A 17,017-nucleotide genomic window follows, 5' to 3' on the forward strand; every position below is an offset into this window, starting at 1 on the left:
TATAACCACTCTTCATCTAGTTCATTGTCCATCTTTCTTTGGATTAATCTAATGCACTTGAGGTGATGGTAACTACACTTTGGAGGATGGGCCTTGTCAATGAAGGCCAACTATGGTTCTGATGGCTGCTTTACTGTGCAGAGGTGACAGATACTATCATTTCATATATATTCATGTATTACCCATTTTTTTGCATCATGATTTAAAATGAAAACCTAAAGTTTTGACTTGTTCATCTTTGATAGAGGCTCCAAATTCTTACTTTCTCTAAATTGAAAGGTACATTCCTATTATGAAACAACAGTATTTCTGTCCAGAGTTGCAAAGCTGCAGCTGTGATACATTTTAGTGACTTAAACATACCACAATTCTATAGGAATATTTATGTATAAATTTCATGAAGAACTTACCATCTGAATTATATCCTCTATTTTTAATTGGGTATCATCTTGATCATCCTGAGAAAGGGCTCTGAAAAATTAAGTGGCAGAGCATCCCATATAAAGAATAACATCTATGGTTATGAGAAAATCTTATCACAGTTTGGCAATCATGTTTATCTAAATTAAATCCTAAGACTGCAATTGAAGAACTAAGGGAAAAAAGAACTTTCTTGCATCTGAAAACTAATTTCTGATTTTAAATAAAGTGTATAAAATAGTACAATATCAGAGTCATGCAAGCCAAAATATTGGTCTTGGAGGCTTAAAATTGCTGGCCTAAGAACAGCATATACCACAGAATGGTCAACGACAATACAGTGTTGTTAATTATTGTACTAATTTGCTGATTATAGCCATAAGGTTTCTGCATCTACCCAATTTTGACTACAGTGATGAGAAGTGAGATGGACAAATTTCAACTCTCTTTTTAAGAACTGGACTGGCACTACAAAAGCAGAAAGAACACAATAATAAAAATATTTGCTCTCCTAATGCTGAATAATCCTAGGAAACCTAAAGGAAAAAATTACATCCCAAAGCTTTTTCTCTGAGTCTTAAACTCTGTACTAAATGATATCTTTGGGAAATGTTTGAAAAATGGACGTTTCAGACGACAAGACAGCACAATAAGCATGCATAAAAGAATGGTTCTCTGGAAGTGTTCCTTTTTATTGGCGCTATACCATCCCATTGGCTGACCCACATGAACAGTTCAGAGCGTGGAAACAGAAAACAAACTGCTAGTACATTTCACTTGCAGCTAGTGCGTGCTTTGCTTTCAGTAATACAAGTGTTAATCCATGATTTCAATTGTTCCGTAGTAAACCTGTGATTATTAAGGTGATTTCAGAGTGCTGGGTCAAAAATGAATCCAGCAGAAGTAACTACTCTTCCACTGAATCCTATCCAGTCTGCTGTAGTACCTTGGCACATAATTCTAAGATCTTATCCCCTCATTTTCTGCCTGCCATTTAGCCTGCTAATGAAAGCTCTCAATGCTGAGCATTCAGTTCAATGAGTCCTCAGTCCTGGGAGCGTCCCGTCCTAAAGGATTTCTGGGAATTGACATCATAATGTAATGCTGTAGAAAAAAAGGCTGGTGACGTCTCAGGTTGCAGTAAAAGTATATCCTATGTAAAGCACAGGTAATCTATAATTCTACTCTACTGGCATTCCTAAGATTTCAGCTGCAGTACTATGTCCAGTCTGAGCACCACAATATGACAAATATAAACTGCTATGAGTCCAAGTAAGCAAGTATGATAAAGGATTTGGAAAATATAGACTAGAAGGAAAGCTTGAATAGATTGGATTTATATAATTAAGAAAAAAGATCAAGGGAGAGAGAACAATATGTAAAAGACTGGGTATAAAGAGAACACCAGCGATGGGGCAAGGAGGCATTGGACTGATTTGCATCAAAGGAGATTTAGTTTAAACATGAGATTCAGCTATCAAACTGCAAAAGAATCAGTACACGCTGAAATAGGTTTTCTGCAGAAGTTGTGGAATACCTGTCAGTGGAATTTTCAAGGAGAAGTTTAGACGACCATTTTCAAAGAGGACCAAGTTCTACTGATCCTGCCAGAAAGCAGAGCAACTGGACTAAGCATTTTCTTGTTGTCGCTTCAATTCTTTATTGTTGCACTCTGTAGAAACAAGACTTTCCATGTACCAGCTGAGGAAAGGGTTAAAAGAAAAGGATTATATTGCCTGGAGACTTTAGCAATGAGCCTAAGAGATGGAATCTGTACTATGTGGGGGGGAAGGAAGCGTTAACGCTTAGAACACCAGGTTCTTCTGTTGTGGGCTGCTGTTGTTTCCTTTTGGTTTGCCAAACTGGAAATGGTCTAGGTTAAAACTAAATGCAGATACACAAAGAATCTAAGAATCCTCCTTGCCTTTGTTTTCAGCCTGTGAAATCCACACAAAATGCCCCTTTCTTCACAGGAGCTGGAAATGCGTTACGTCTCATAGGCAAGCTGTGCAAAGTCTTGAATGTTTTCTTCTTCAGGAGAACCCTCAGTGTCTTCTCCAGAGAACAACAGTGTGCATCCTCAGGAACTGTAAATAGATTGGCAATCTGTCTTTCCTTAGCAGCTTATTTTGTGCTGGATCTCATGACTGATTGCCTGCAGAAAGGTACTGCTCATCATATGACAAGTGCATGTGCTTTTCTGGCAATAAAAAAAGAGGGTGTGCCCTTCTCCCCCAAGTACTTCAAGTAATCTTGTAAACTCATTTGAGTTACTTATATAAATACAAATATATAAAACTCCACATAGGCTGGAGTTTTTATCTTAGACATAGAAAAGACTGTACTTGCTTAATACAAAATAAAATAGGAAAGATAAGGTTAAAAAGGCTCTAAGCACTTGACTTTTCCCCATCTTTTGCTTCCTGATACTCTCTAACATGGCATGTGTCATGTATTACATAAATAGTCTTCCCTCAATTAATTTAGAATTCCTCATTCTAAACAGGTATCTTGTGCTTTACCTCTAACATAACATTCTTGTGGACAAGCTTCTCCTTTTATCCATATATGCGCTAAGTTTAAATCTTCAGAGAGCAGTGCACCTCTCTGAACTAGATAAAATTACTTTCTGACAGCTTCAGTAGTGGCTTCCACTTCCATCTGCACTGTTGCTGCCCTTAGGGTACTTTGTTTCAATAGAGGTCTAGGAAGATGTATCCAGCTTCCCAGTTCTGCTTGAGTAGTTCCTGTTAGACTCCCTGAATGGCCTCCTCAGGGAGGTAAGAAGCTCAGGTCGGAGTGAAAAGAGGAATGAGAGAAAGGAAAGGGTAAGGAAAGATTTTGCATGACTGCTAAAACAGTGCACCTCACAGTGAGGAGTGAATGGAGTGCCACCTCTGTGGTTATCCTTACACATGAAGGAAGTGACTACACAAGAAATAACTTTCTAATTCTTAAGAGTTAGCAGCTAACCTTAGAGCTGTCTCTCTCCTTTAAACTATTCTTCATGCCTGAACAGCACAAATATTAAAACTATTTTCTAGCAGAAAATATTGAAATCTGACCCAAACTATCTGCCTCCTCATTCTCTTAGTCTATATAAAATATTTTAAAAGCTGGTATCAGTTACATAGCTTGAAATGTATTGTCTGGTGAAATCATACTGGGTAGAAAATTGGTCATCCATCAAATATTGATCTCTGCATATCCCTGGATTTCATTTACATCTATTCTGAGGAAGAAAGAGTAGAAAATGTTTCTTGAATCATTTTTTTCCCAGGTAGGACTGTTCATCGTCTAAAGTTATTCACTGCTGTTCAGTTTGCACTATAAATCTTCCTGTTTCAGTGTTTGCAGCCTGTTTCTGCCTTGGTGTCAGAAATTTTATCTAGATTTCAGAGTTTACTAAACAAAGCTAATCAAATCTCAAACAAAACATACTTCAGTAAGCTTGTCTAGCTTTCAGGAATAACATTGAACAAAAAGAAAAAGAAACTTTTCTGCCTTGCAGAGATATCCTGTCAGTCCATTCAACAAATATCTCATCATGTGAGAAATACCAGCTGCTCTGTTTGATGACTCAAGGAGGCATGAAGCAGTTTAGCAACTCTCATAAACACTTTCTCTGCCATTCAGTTTCTATACTGTGTCTTTCCCAGAGCTGACCATAATATTTTTGGAATACAAGCCCACCATGCAAGCCCACCTTTCCTCCTCTAATCTCTGCTAACAAAGACGTTTGAAAGGGACTAATTTCCCAAGAAATGCATACGCATGCATATATGCATAGACACAAAGGCTGTGGCAGTTTCTAAAAAGAGACATCAGTATTCAACAGCCTTCAAGGATTTAGTCCATGGAATATACTTGTGCAGAGGCTCGAACTTCAAAACCCTCCAGAAAGCGCTAACTTTCATGAATCTGTGCACATGGAACGTGCAATAGGAAAAACACTTTTCCTAACCTCACTCTGAGTTCCTCTCCTTTTCAGTAACTAGGGTAGCCTATGAAAACTGAAATTAAAACCTACAGTAAGGGCCGACTGGTGAAAAAGAATTTTGATTCACTACATATTTGGATATGTCAAAGCCTTTTTGACGTAAAGGCAGACAGCAAGCACCCCTTCAGAATAACTAAAAAGCCAATTTTATGGCACTCACCTAACAACTGATCAATGATTATTTTCACGAGGGGCACTTTAATTGGCTCATCCCTTTTCCTGTTTTCATCCTGGCCCAGAGAAACCCTCTGAAGGGAAGTTTCATCAAAAGTTTCAGTACTGACCAACTTGTGCTTTCACATAAAAAATATTGTCAAAAATCTTTAAAGAAATTCATTTGTAATAACAGTCAAAAACTCTTCAGTTATGGTGGTTAATTTACACTCCTCTTCTAAGTAATGTCAGGCGAGAGCCCTCCATCTAGGAGAAATCCAAACAGATAACAGCTTTGCAGGCAGGTGGATGTGTAGTGGTGATGGATTTCTCCAAATCAGACACTGGAACTTGAGCCAAAAGAGGAACAGAATACCTGAAAGCAGCTCTACACATTTCTGCAACAAGACAGACTAGATACTCTACCTTTAGGACTTCTAGGGTGGGATTCAGATCCTCCTCAAGTCAATACTTATACTCCTTAATTGTCAGAAAAAGGAAGATGATCTCCAGAGGAACAGTCGGTCTGCCTAATTTTAGACAAGCTCAGTGGACAGAATCTTCTTCTGACTAGATAGGGAAATACTTTGGGTGCTTCATTAGGTGTCTACTGTTTGTTATTAACTAGGTGCTTCAGTTGGACAGAGTGGGTCCTGCTACGGAATTTTTTCTAGGTCTGTGCTGAGAGGAACTCTGTTTCTCCTCACCCTGCCATTATAACTTGTGGACAGTTCAAGAAACTTAAGAAATTATTTTATTCCATTACATGCCTCCTTTTAACATCCAGAATATTGAATATCGTCTGCCAGGTTGGTGAATGACAGCAAATCTGTAATCTGATGCATAAGAAAACCAGTGACCATTTGAAGCATGAACTGGGATAGAACATGCTGGCTTCTTACAATGTCTTGGTGCAGTCTGGGAGTGTCTGCTTAAAACTTGCCAGTTCTGGGTACGGAGGAGCACCATTTTGGTTGTCGTTTTTGCAAGAAACAGTAACCTACAGAGGCAAGTAATAGGGAAAACTCTCCCAGCCTAGGGAAAAACATGTTGCGTGTTTCCCTTGACCTGGTTCCAGAGCTAGACGTGGAACTAGGAGAGGCATCTGCATTTCTTTGTTATCATGTCCCCTTTTTGCACCAGCACTATTCTATTTTTCAGTGGTCACCGCAAAGACAAAGAAAACTTCCTACTTCTGGCCCTAGAAAACTTGGATGCCTCTTTGGTTCAAAAGCTTGGTTAGATAGAATCTAAGCATGTGGGTGCTGTTTCTTCTGTTTCTGTTGGTTTCTCGTTGTTCATGAAATCAGTTCCAAAATTGAGCAAATACTGTTTTCAGCCTACCAGAAAAGCCAAGCCCTCCTGATACAAACTACTTCTCAGTGTTAGATTCTGGGATACTGAAAAGTTAACTTTTCAAAGAACAGTTTAGAGTTGGTTTCATCTCTGAATCCACTGACAAGCTGAGAAGTTGGAGGACCAAAGGGAGTCCTGTCTTGCTGCTCCAGCGGCCGAGACTGTGCCTGAGATCACACCTCTAGAATTAGCCAGAAGTGTGTGTTCACAGCCTTACATGGGATAACAGGTCACTGCTTAGCACTAGCAAAGGGAGTATTCTTTTTTAAGCTTATAAGTACCATTATCTTAATAATGTGCAATAAAAATGAAGGCTTCTAGAAGAGTAAAGGAATCCTCATCCCTGTTTCATTAGCCTTGCTCCGTAGTCAGGCATATGCAAGTTCATTCAGTTACAGATTATCTCCAAAGTTCTATTATTTTCTCCTCTTAGTTAACTATATAGCCTTGCTGAGAATATATCTTTGGGAGTAACTAGAGTGCTTTTTGAAAGTTTGGAAATTGCTCTTAATTGTTAGACAACCCATTTTCCTGAGGTGATTTAACAGAGTTTCTCCCTTCAGTGAATGGGTGAGATATATGACCTATCTTTGTATTTCACCCTGGTTGAATGATTTTTGGCCACGATCAGAATTGATCCAATACTTTTTTTCTCACAGTTCAGACTCCTGGAGAATTAATTTCTCCTGACTAGCTAACAGCTAACAAATCTGACATATCTAGCAAATAACTGTCTCCTATGTAGCTGGAGAGAGCTCAAGAGCTTCAGACTACCTAGTCTGCTCGGTATAAGACCTTGAGGCAGCTTGTTTAATGTGATAACATCTTTAACTTGGAGAATATATCCTGATGTTCTATTGACTACAGAGTAGTCAATATGACTACTAGACTATTATGTAAGTAATACTTATACAACAACTTCTATCTGAAAGTTTATGAACAGTCTAAAAAAAAAAAGCAGTTTAAATAAATAAATGATAAACATATAGAGGATATAGACAGGAGTAATTTCAGCTGCTACTGAAATATGGACATAAAATGAAATACAGCGACAGTTCAAATCCTCGGAACAACAACACTGCGTCATCGGCATTTACTGGACTTTAAATAGCTATTAGGGAAATATTCAACATACATGTTGGCCAGGATGCATACAGGTTGGCAGCATTGCCAGAGTCATGAAAACTAATGCAGGTTTTTAAATAACCACAGTTAGCTAAGGCTTTGATTTCATACTTCATTCTGAAGGAAAGGAACATTCATGCAGCATTGAGCCAAAAAGACTAGCTCCACATACTAAGCCACCAATGGCTCTTTTTCCAATGCCACTTTGTGGGAAATAACCAAATACTTATCACTTTGTACAACTAAATCTGTAATGAAACTATGTGGTTTGAAAAATCTGAGAGGACCAGGGTATACAGCTGCAACCCATGATGAAAGGTAGCTTTGCTGTGGACCACATCTCAGCAAATCTTCACTCTCTACCTGATTCCCATAGAAGCTCCCATTGAGAACTCAGGTAAGTCACTTTATTTGTGCTTTACTTGCCTGCCCGTAAAATAAAGTGCCATAATACTTTCCAGAAATACTGTGAGGATACAATGGCTATGAAAGAAAGATTTAAAAAAATGCAATGTTTCTACAAAATATTTCAAAGGAGTTAATTCTTAATTATTACTTTTAGTTCAACTTCTGTGTGTACTTTCTTCATTTTTTCATTTTAATTGCACAGAATCTTTTAGGTTTTTGTTTCATTACTACTTTCTTTTTATTTTATTTCTCCCCATTTCTCAGTATTTAAAAATAGAATATAGAACTTTTTCAGAATTTTCACTTCTTAAGAAATTTCACTTTTTTTCTTTTTGCCAGAAGAAAAACTGTGTGAAAATTCACAATATGGTCAAAAAATCAGTCTTCATTTAAAAATTTTAATGGAAATATCTGATTAATTGTATTAACTAGCATATACAATACACTTAGATACTAAAGTAATAAGTGCTAGAAGGAAAGAGTGGAAAAACAAACCTACCATTTCATGGAGTAGCAGTAAAAAGATGGGAGGAACTCACATAATTACACATAATTACACATAATTATTGACGTCCCATTTTTGGATGTAATAGCTAATGGTTTCTACAGAAATTGATAAACTTTTATGTTTAAAGACATACACATCTATCCCACTTCTCTGCTAGGAATAGACAGGTTTCTTTCAGATTCCTATTTTTTTAAGAAGCTAAAGGTCTTAAGGTAATTTTCCCCACTATGAGCAAACTGACATAAACTTTGGTATCAGACATATTATTAAAACCCATTACACAACAATGTATGTAAACCTTTTTGTTTATACTTCAGGCTCTTCTTGCTTGCCGTTTCTTCCAAGAATATACATGAAACACACTTTTTTGTTTTAACTTTCAATAATAGCACATGAATATAATACAGTTCAAAAAGAGACTTCTTTTCATTAATGTAAAAAATTAAGTAGTGTCCCATTGACACGAAGAGCTTATTTTAAGAATCTATGTTTGTTTCTTTTGCTTTATTTAACTTTTTTCCTCCCAGGTGAACAACCTCCTCCTCATTTTTCTGACATTCTTTTTCACATAAATATCTGATGGGGAAACCTGCCAAATGTTCTTAGAAAATTCAGACACTCTGTATTTACTGCACCCTTGTTGGCTTTCCAGCAGAATATTTACAAAAATACTAACACAGCATGTCATAGATTAATTTGTGCTTTTCAATTGTATCTTGTTTTACCCATTGCCTAGTCCTATCTTTTTATTGCTCCTTATTAATGTAAAACAATGTACATGAAAATCACATTCTTTCCTACAAAATGCTCACACTCACTAGTCTGAATTATTCTCGCTGATCTATGCATACAAATATTTGTCTCTCTCCTGGTATGATCAGGCAGTCAACTATGAAATACCAGTCCTAAGTAACAGAGCAAGGTGTTTCATCCCTAAGTAACAAATACTCCCAGTTATGCAGAAACTTGAAGGCCTTTCATTTTATCCCACTAATTAAACAGCAATTCCTCTCTGTAAGATACCCAAAGAATTTTAGACATGGCTGTCAACACACAGGAAGCTGCAAGCATGGTCTTATTACTATGTCATGACATACTAGGCTTAGCAGGGTGGATTGCTCACTCCTGAGAAAGGAGATCTCCAAGGTAGTCTAATCAGCGGTCTTATTGCTTTATTGGGTAGCATTTTTCCCTATTGCACAAAGACTGAACCAATGGCTGGCAAACGTTCTGAAGTGAAATTTTGAAGAGCTATATATTCATGAACAAAACTTAAAACACACATTTTGACATCTGATGGTTGTCTAGAATGACCAAATTCCAAATGAATTTTAGCACATTGCAAATAATATGCATTGCTAAGTTCTCCTCAGTCTGTTTTGCAGATACCCAAATCATTCTTTGCTTCATTATTCTTTAGTTCCTGTTGTGTAATGTTGCCGTATACTTAACTACAATCACTACAAATCAACCTGAGAGCTGCCTGTATTTTGCTACTGGATGAAGAAGAGACTCCATATCTGGCCTGTTTTATGGTTAATAAAGCACATAATAATCCTGCCAAATCAAGTACTCCAGACAAAAGCAAACTCTATGATTTCTGCACTGTATATTAGTAAATCTATTTCAAACAATATAGTTTACAATTATAATAAATAACTAGAAACCTATTTACCTCAGTATATTTGCAGTAGCTTTCCTTTCTTGCGGGAGAAGGTCTGGGTCTCTCAAAACTTCTTCCAGCAAATTTAATACATTCATTTTCAGTTCGTTGTTCAGGTCAAAATCCTACAAAGGAAAACAATTTTATTTCCTTTTGTTTTAAAAATGTTGATCAAGTAATTCAAAACATATACTTCTGTTTTCCTTTTTTGTGCTGTTAGGTATGAAAATACTTAGAGACATTGGAGATCTGTTACAGTTAACAGGCCACAAAACTGGGAGCCTGAAAGGCTACAAGTTATCCCCTTTTCTGACCTCTACTTACTGCGTGGAACCAGGCAAATCACTTAACCTTTCTGTTCTGAAGTAAGAACAGCGTCTCACAAACATCCATAAAACACCTTATCCTCTCTTTTCCTGTGATCAGCATAAAAACTCAAAAACAGTTGGGTTGCTGTGTCGAGACTATTGCCTAGCAAGGCTGGCTGCTGTTTATTTTACATTTTTATTGAGTTTCTCTGTCTGTCTGCATCACTCTGATATTTTTCATATGAAATTCACCTCTTTGGAAAGGTCTGCCTTTTGTTCCACATAGTGGAGTACTCAACCTAATAAGCTTGATAAATCAGACTAGCGCTCCACAGCACCGTGCTGAAGCATTTCCGTATTTTAATTCATTCTAAGGCAGGCTGGTATCTTACATAGGACTGCAATTTAAGAATAGGAACACACAGAAACAATCTCCGTTAATATCTGGTATTAGAGAATATAAAAAAACAGAATGATGTATGAACTTTAAGGTGGAAACTTACAGGTAAGACGTGAAGTAGACTTCAAAAATGTTTGTATTTAGTGTAAAGCTATCATTTGGATAAGAAAACTGAAACCAAAATCTTCACTCATCAGGTATATCTGTAGGTCTTCCTTTATAACACTGTTACTTGCAAGCAAGTCTATTACCATGTTTGTGTTAATCCACCACTTGTTTCCATGGGAACAGAAGCACAAAGTTACTGAAATTGAGAAATGTTTGGCATCTTTGTGTAGGAGCTGTATATGCCATTTTTCCAAAGAACTAGTCATGGCCCTTTCTGTTGCAACGGGCTCCTAAATGGCCATGATTTTAGGAATTCACACCCTCACCCTGGAAGGGAGACAGATAAATGGCTCTAGGGAGCTCTTTACCCTTGGTAAAGACACACGTCCTCACACCGTTCTTTTCACTTGAAGGGATGTGGGAGTATCAAAAGGCACCCGGAGTTACAAGGGGAAGTGATATTTAGTTCATGGAGGGCTGAAACATTTAGAGTGTGGGGAGGATACTTGTTCTTCAGAGAATGTGGTGCCATGACTGAAGTTAGCACCTTCTGAGGAAGCTTCCCGTTAAAAACGTCAGCACCACACGACAGGTTAGATTTCATTTGTGCTGAGAAATACCTTGCTGTCACTCACCAGCAAAACCTTGGGCATTTCCCTCCTATGACGGGCATCCTGTTCTTATTCTTCAAAAGTTCTCACTTTGGCCAGAGCAAATTTTCATTTTGAAACCAACTAATACCTTTAAATTACTATTTTGCAATGTTTGTCCGTATTAGTAGGATATTGGAGAACTAGACGCATGCAATATCAGGCTTTGAATGGGATACCAGACATATTCCTCAGAAACAGAACAAAAAATAATTCTGGATATTGCATTTTCTTTGTTCTAGATAGCCTTTGTCCAAAATGCCTCTGTTAGAACTGTTTTAGCCTGTTTGCAAAAGGAGACAGAGAGGGTGGTTTTGGGTTTGTTTTTTTTTTTTTTTAAGGGCATGGAAATGGCACTAATATGAACACATGAGGAATATAATACATGAGAATCCTGTCCATTCCAGTGGCTTTTAAAAGAAAACCTTCTGGGATACAAAACTATATTTAACTGATGGAGAAACTTTAAAAGGTTTTGCATGGGTTTAAGCTTTCCACAACCAGTGTAATTAATATTGGCATTTTCTGTTCTATAGCTGAATGGTGGACACTATATAAGAGAAGCTGGGCATGCAAAGCATCTTTAGTGGACATGCTACAAAAAAACCAACACCAAACAGAAAAGGCATCCAAGAACTGACATATCTAACATCCTCATTTAGCAGGTTGGGTAAAATTCTGACCTGTCAATGTAAATGCGCAGATCATAGCAACAGGATCAGCATTTCATCTCCAAATATGTTTTTAAAAACATAATCAGTTGATTATTTTCACTACAGGATATTTTTTCTACAGAATTCTTGCAGCTAAAATTATTAAAAGAGGCTAGATTTTTAAAATTTATTTCATTTATGAATAAGGATGGGAAAGCATGAATATCAGATTCAGCAAAAATCAGACACTCTTTCAGTTTTTGCATGTTTGCAACTTAATTCTCAGGTATAATATATGCTAAGAGTAAAACATGTTTTGCAGGAATCAGAGTAATCTCCACAAGATAGCAGTCCTGTAATTACTTCTTACTTTTTTTTTTTGGTGGCAAACCGTATGAACACTTAGTTCTTAGGGTTAGGACTAGCTTTTGCTTCAGTTCCACTAGCTTTGGAGGTAACTTCATAGCCGAAAAATCTACTCTTCTAATCTCAGACCACTAGAAGTCCCAGACCCTTTATCAGCACAGCCAGCTCAAACTATCATAGATGACACAGACTGATCAGAGATTATACAGAATGTATTGGTTTGTGTGATTCTTTCAGTAGAATCTGCTGGCAGTACTTCCAACCCAGCCTGACCTCAGCTTGAAGATGTCACCTTACAGCACAGACTTCCCATAGGCCACACCAGGCCCCCATTACAGGCAACTTCTGCAGGTATAGGCTCACTGCCCAATGTCTCTTTTTTTAGTGCCTGGAAGTTTTCTTTTTTATAACAGTGTGCCAGCTGTTCCTTATAATCTATAAAGAAGAAAAGAACGAAAAAAGGTAGAATTCAGAAGAAAACTGGAGAGCTAATCCATTGTTGCATTGAAGTTAGTGATCTGGGGGGTGCTGAGATGCCAGTGGGATCAGGTATATATAAAAAAATCCAGACAGATCATTTCATGTACTTATATCTATGTAGAAAGGTCACCATCACAATCACACAAACATGCCACTAGAAGCCCTAACTACCATTTCCAAATATAACTACCTCTATACATTATAATATATATATGTGTATCTATACTAAAAATAATATTGGATTTTACCTGCAGTTGCAAGCAGTAGCAACAACTGCAACCATCCTCAGCATAAGGCAGTGTGCTGCACTTTGCAGGCCTGGCAGAATAAAATAGGCTCCCTGCATTCTGCTGAGCAGAAGTAAAGGCTGGTAAACCTGAGTAGGCCTGCTATACTGACTTGCATTTAGTTACATGTGTCAGCATTTAGACTCTCCCAGCGTTTGAAGAGGTCTTCCACTGAAAATTACCTATCACAGAAGGAGCACAGTCAGTTAGAAGAGAATTGCTCACTGAAGTTCCAAAATTTCCAACAGATAGATTTCAAATTTTACTGTGATTTAATCCTTCACGAGTAGAAACCCATCTCTAACATATTTTAGAGCCTATACTAACCTGAAATATTATGTTTTTAATCCAGATTTTCATTTGTCTCAAGCAGAGAAATTAACTAAGATTTCCAAGCAAAACTTCTATTTTTTTTAATTAAGTCTAGTATCAACAGTAGTTTTGTGGGAGAAGATATTTCTTCCTTATTTATTTAATATTTACTTAATATTATTTAATTAATATTTACACTGCATAACTATTTATGAAATGTGCAGATATGGCGAGACTGACAGCTGATGAGTGCAATACGTAGCTGCCCTTGAGTCACATAGGGTTAGAATAGGACATATGTGTAGTTCTTAACTGATCAAAAGCACTGTGCATAAGGTTCACCATCAGTGACCTAAGTTTCCAGCAGTAGAAGACTGAGACAACAGAGGGAAGAGTTTTTAATTTTGTAGTCATACACATGCATTACGAAAGCTCCTAACAAGATATGGAGCACTGAAATCAGTATGATTACATTTTAAGTAGACTCACAATCAGCAGGCTGATCTAGACCATGCAGAGCTCTAGACATAATATTCTCTTTAGAATTTGGATGCATGTTCTGTCGCCAGGAGGAGCAGGAGAAGATGTGGAGCAGTATGAGAAGTGCCTCATACGTTGCTCAAAAGAAATCTATTCAGGTGAGTCAAAAGAAAGAGGGGGTGATGGACTTGGAATCACCGGCCAGAAGTAAAGGGAGCGCAAAAAAGGCAGCACGAAGCAAGGAAAAGAACACTTAGCTGTGCTGGTGGCGAGGTACAATTAGAAAAATGTAGTTTTATTAGAGATGTATTTTACAGAAAATATTACACAGAGCAGATAAAGGTAATATTATTTCCAAGTTTCCACATGGGCTCAATGAAACCACAAACGCTTTTCCTCCCTTCTTTCTTCAAACCTTCCTAAGTGAGAGGAAACATTCTTCTTCTAAACAATCTTCTTTTAAACAAAGTGAGAAAATCTTGAATAACCCAGACAAATAGAAGGGAATTAAGACCCAAGAACCTAATTTATTTTTGAAAACATCTAGGTACATCAGTGATAAAGACTATAGAAAACACAGTGAGAGAGAGAGGGAAGGGGCAGAGAGAGGAGAAAAAATTTATATGGAGAACTCACAAAGGAATTCTACAGGGAACCCTTTCGCTGAACTGCGTTATCCAACTTCAACATAATACTACATGCTTCATGTAAAAATAATCTTACCTCAGTTCAGCTCTCAAAAATAGAGCCAACTTTCTAACCATTCCTCAGGCATCTACTTATAAGGCAAAAACCCAATTGGCAGACTGGCTTCAGGGTCCTGTGATTGCCATGTGAAGGAGGAGTAGTACAATTTGTCAGGATAAATGTAACACTACTCACTCACGATTGTCTTTGCTGAATACATTCGGATTAATTTTATTAGTCTCTCCTTTTTTATTCTAATTTGCTGTTACATCATGTTATGCTCTGAGGGGACCCAAGCGTGGAAAGTTCTTCCAGAACTTCTGGCAAGCACGAATGACTCTAAGGTACAGGCCATCCGCTGGAGCATCACACCCAAAGCTCTTAGGGCTCTGTGCTCATCTTAGACTGAGGGACAGCTCTAATGAAGTGACTTAGAATGCCTTCCAAGTTGGAAGCTTTTTTCCAGGCAGGGAAGACAGCAAGCTGACTGCTTTCCAATTCAGTTGCATTGGCAGATTCCTAACTTTGGAACATACAGACCACTGTATTCCACGGACGCTCACAGATGCAGTTGGTATTATCACTATAAGCAACCAGGAATCAATGCACTGAAATCTCTTCCTAGCCATGTCTCTTCATCCTGTGAATAACTACATAGAGAGGATCTTTCAGTCCGTAAGCCACAAACAAGCAAAACTGAAAACAAATCTGTTGGAGGGAAACAAGGAGAAGTAAAAGGATAGAACAGAGAACCATGTGGAAAGAACAAGTATGGTGAAAGTTCTGAAATGGAAGGTGAAGTAACCAGAAAGATACCAAGCAGGAAGGAACACCAGGCAAAGACGGAGGTCAGTGGGACTTTCACATAATGGCAGTGAGACAGGAAAGTTTTAAAGCCTGGCATCTTTTTTAAAATATCATTTAAAATATCATTTTAAAATATCTGATATAAAAATGAGGGAAAACTGCAAGTAAAGCTAGAGTCAGTCTTTGGTTGTCTCTATGAGTACACATACAAAGGGGAGATATGGTGTGCAGATCCTTCTTCCTTTGCTCCCAGCTGCAGAGAAAATCTGAAAATAGCAGATGGGCACAGACACTGAGAAAGACTAGCATTGCTACTGGCTCTAACTGATTAGTCTAGAGTGAAGGGCTAAAGATAAAAATGCTGCTGAAAGCCCAGAATATGAGATATCCAGGAGAGCATAAAGATTACTGAACAATTGTTTTCAAGGAAGTTAGTATATTTTAAAATAGATGGCCTACAATTTTAATACATGTATCTGCTCTCATGCCAAAATGTAAATCCACAGTCATTTCAATGAAACCAGTGGATTGATTCAATCTTTTACACAGAAGATCAAGCTTTGTCACAGTTAACTGGAATTACTCCAGTGATGCAGTCCTCTATAAATATATTTCATTTTCGAGCATATAAGCACACTTCAACTATCACACATGATTGTGCTGAGGGAAATTTTCATAAATTCACTTGCACCAAAATATTTACACATTTGGAAAAGAGACAAAAGATCTTATAATTGGTCATCAGGAAAATTCAACCCTGAACTATCATTGGCTTATTTCAAAAAGCAAGCAAAGGATGATTGCTTTGCCTTCATTCAGTTTCAAGCACAAAGAATCATCATCTGGGGAGAATGCCAGTCCTGCTTCTACAGCATCAGCTCTAGCCTGTCATTCCTGATGAAATATAATTAGTTTAAAAGTACAAGCTATATTAATAACATGACTGAATAATTCTGAACCCATACCATAAAAACCTTTTATTATCCAGGCACTATATGAATCGGCAGTACCTAGAAAGCTTGAAAGAAGAATCTAGTCACTAGGTATTGTCAGATTAAAGTTTTCAATGCAGATAAAAAATGTGACATCTCTGGCCCTAAGTTCTTGGACTTAATGTATTTAAGAGCTTTGCAAAAAGAACTCACTGAAGAAGGATCTGTCAAGCTCCAGCAGAAACAAGTGCAGCGTACCTCTAATTAGTTTGACTGCCTATACGCTTGGCTAGCACTGTGAGGGTGACTCACGTTCCCTGCAGGGTCATGGGATATCAAACCCTTATGTTTTTGCAGTATTTGGACAGAGCATAGCCTCGGTTAAGTACCTTACTATTGAATACATAACTTTATTCTATAAAATGACATAAGCTTATGCAGACATGATTTCTTTCCTCAGTGACTAACGGTATGTTGGCATGTTCACATAGGTTCCCATGTTCTGGGCTAACATTCTGTGGAAACCTTTCTTTTATAGTTCACAGTTTGCATTGATTTATGTGTTTATGTCAGAAAGAACCCCACAAATTTCTGTTCTGTTTCAAGACAGAGGTTTCAGATCCTTGGGGATCATTTGAAAAATGGCTGAAATACAGCATATCTTGCTATCACACGGGAAGTGCGGGGTAAGTCTAATTTGTTACAATTAACACGCCATAACTTTACCAGGCATCATATTCATTCCTTTATACTTTTAAATATGAGCCAAGTGGGACTTACATGAATGAATTTTTATATCATTGCTTGTTTCAGTATACTGAAAATAAAACAGAATTGGCCAATTCATGTGCAAGTATGCACTAAAACTACTGGTACCTATCTAAAATCATCTTTGCTTAGGTAATTCTCTGTTT

At 37.5% G+C, this 17,017-nt stretch overlaps 1 protein-coding gene across 4 annotated transcripts in view; it reads right to left on the reverse strand.

Moving 5' to 3' along the window:
• Nucleotides 1-17,017, reverse strand: part of LOC138064181 (ras-specific guanine nucleotide-releasing factor 2) — a 137,751-nt gene that overhangs the window by 11,689 nt on the left and 109,045 nt on the right. For all 4 annotated transcript variants that reach the window (XM_068925710.1, XM_068925709.1, XM_068925708.1 and 1 more), the window contains exons 19-20: nt 9,646-9,758; nt 411-471 (exon numbers count right to left, since the gene is read on the reverse strand). In XM_068925710.1, the coding sequence (XP_068781811.1) occupies nt 411-471; nt 9,646-9,758 (174 nt within the window). The remainder of the gene's footprint in view (nt 1-410; nt 472-9,645; nt 9,759-17,017) is intronic.

Source organism: Struthio camelus, chromosome W, assembly GCF_040807025.1.
Source record: "Struthio camelus isolate bStrCam1 chromosome W, bStrCam1.hap1, whole genome shotgun sequence".
Classification (NCBI taxonomy): domain Eukaryota; kingdom Metazoa; phylum Chordata; class Aves; order Struthioniformes; family Struthionidae; genus Struthio; species Struthio camelus.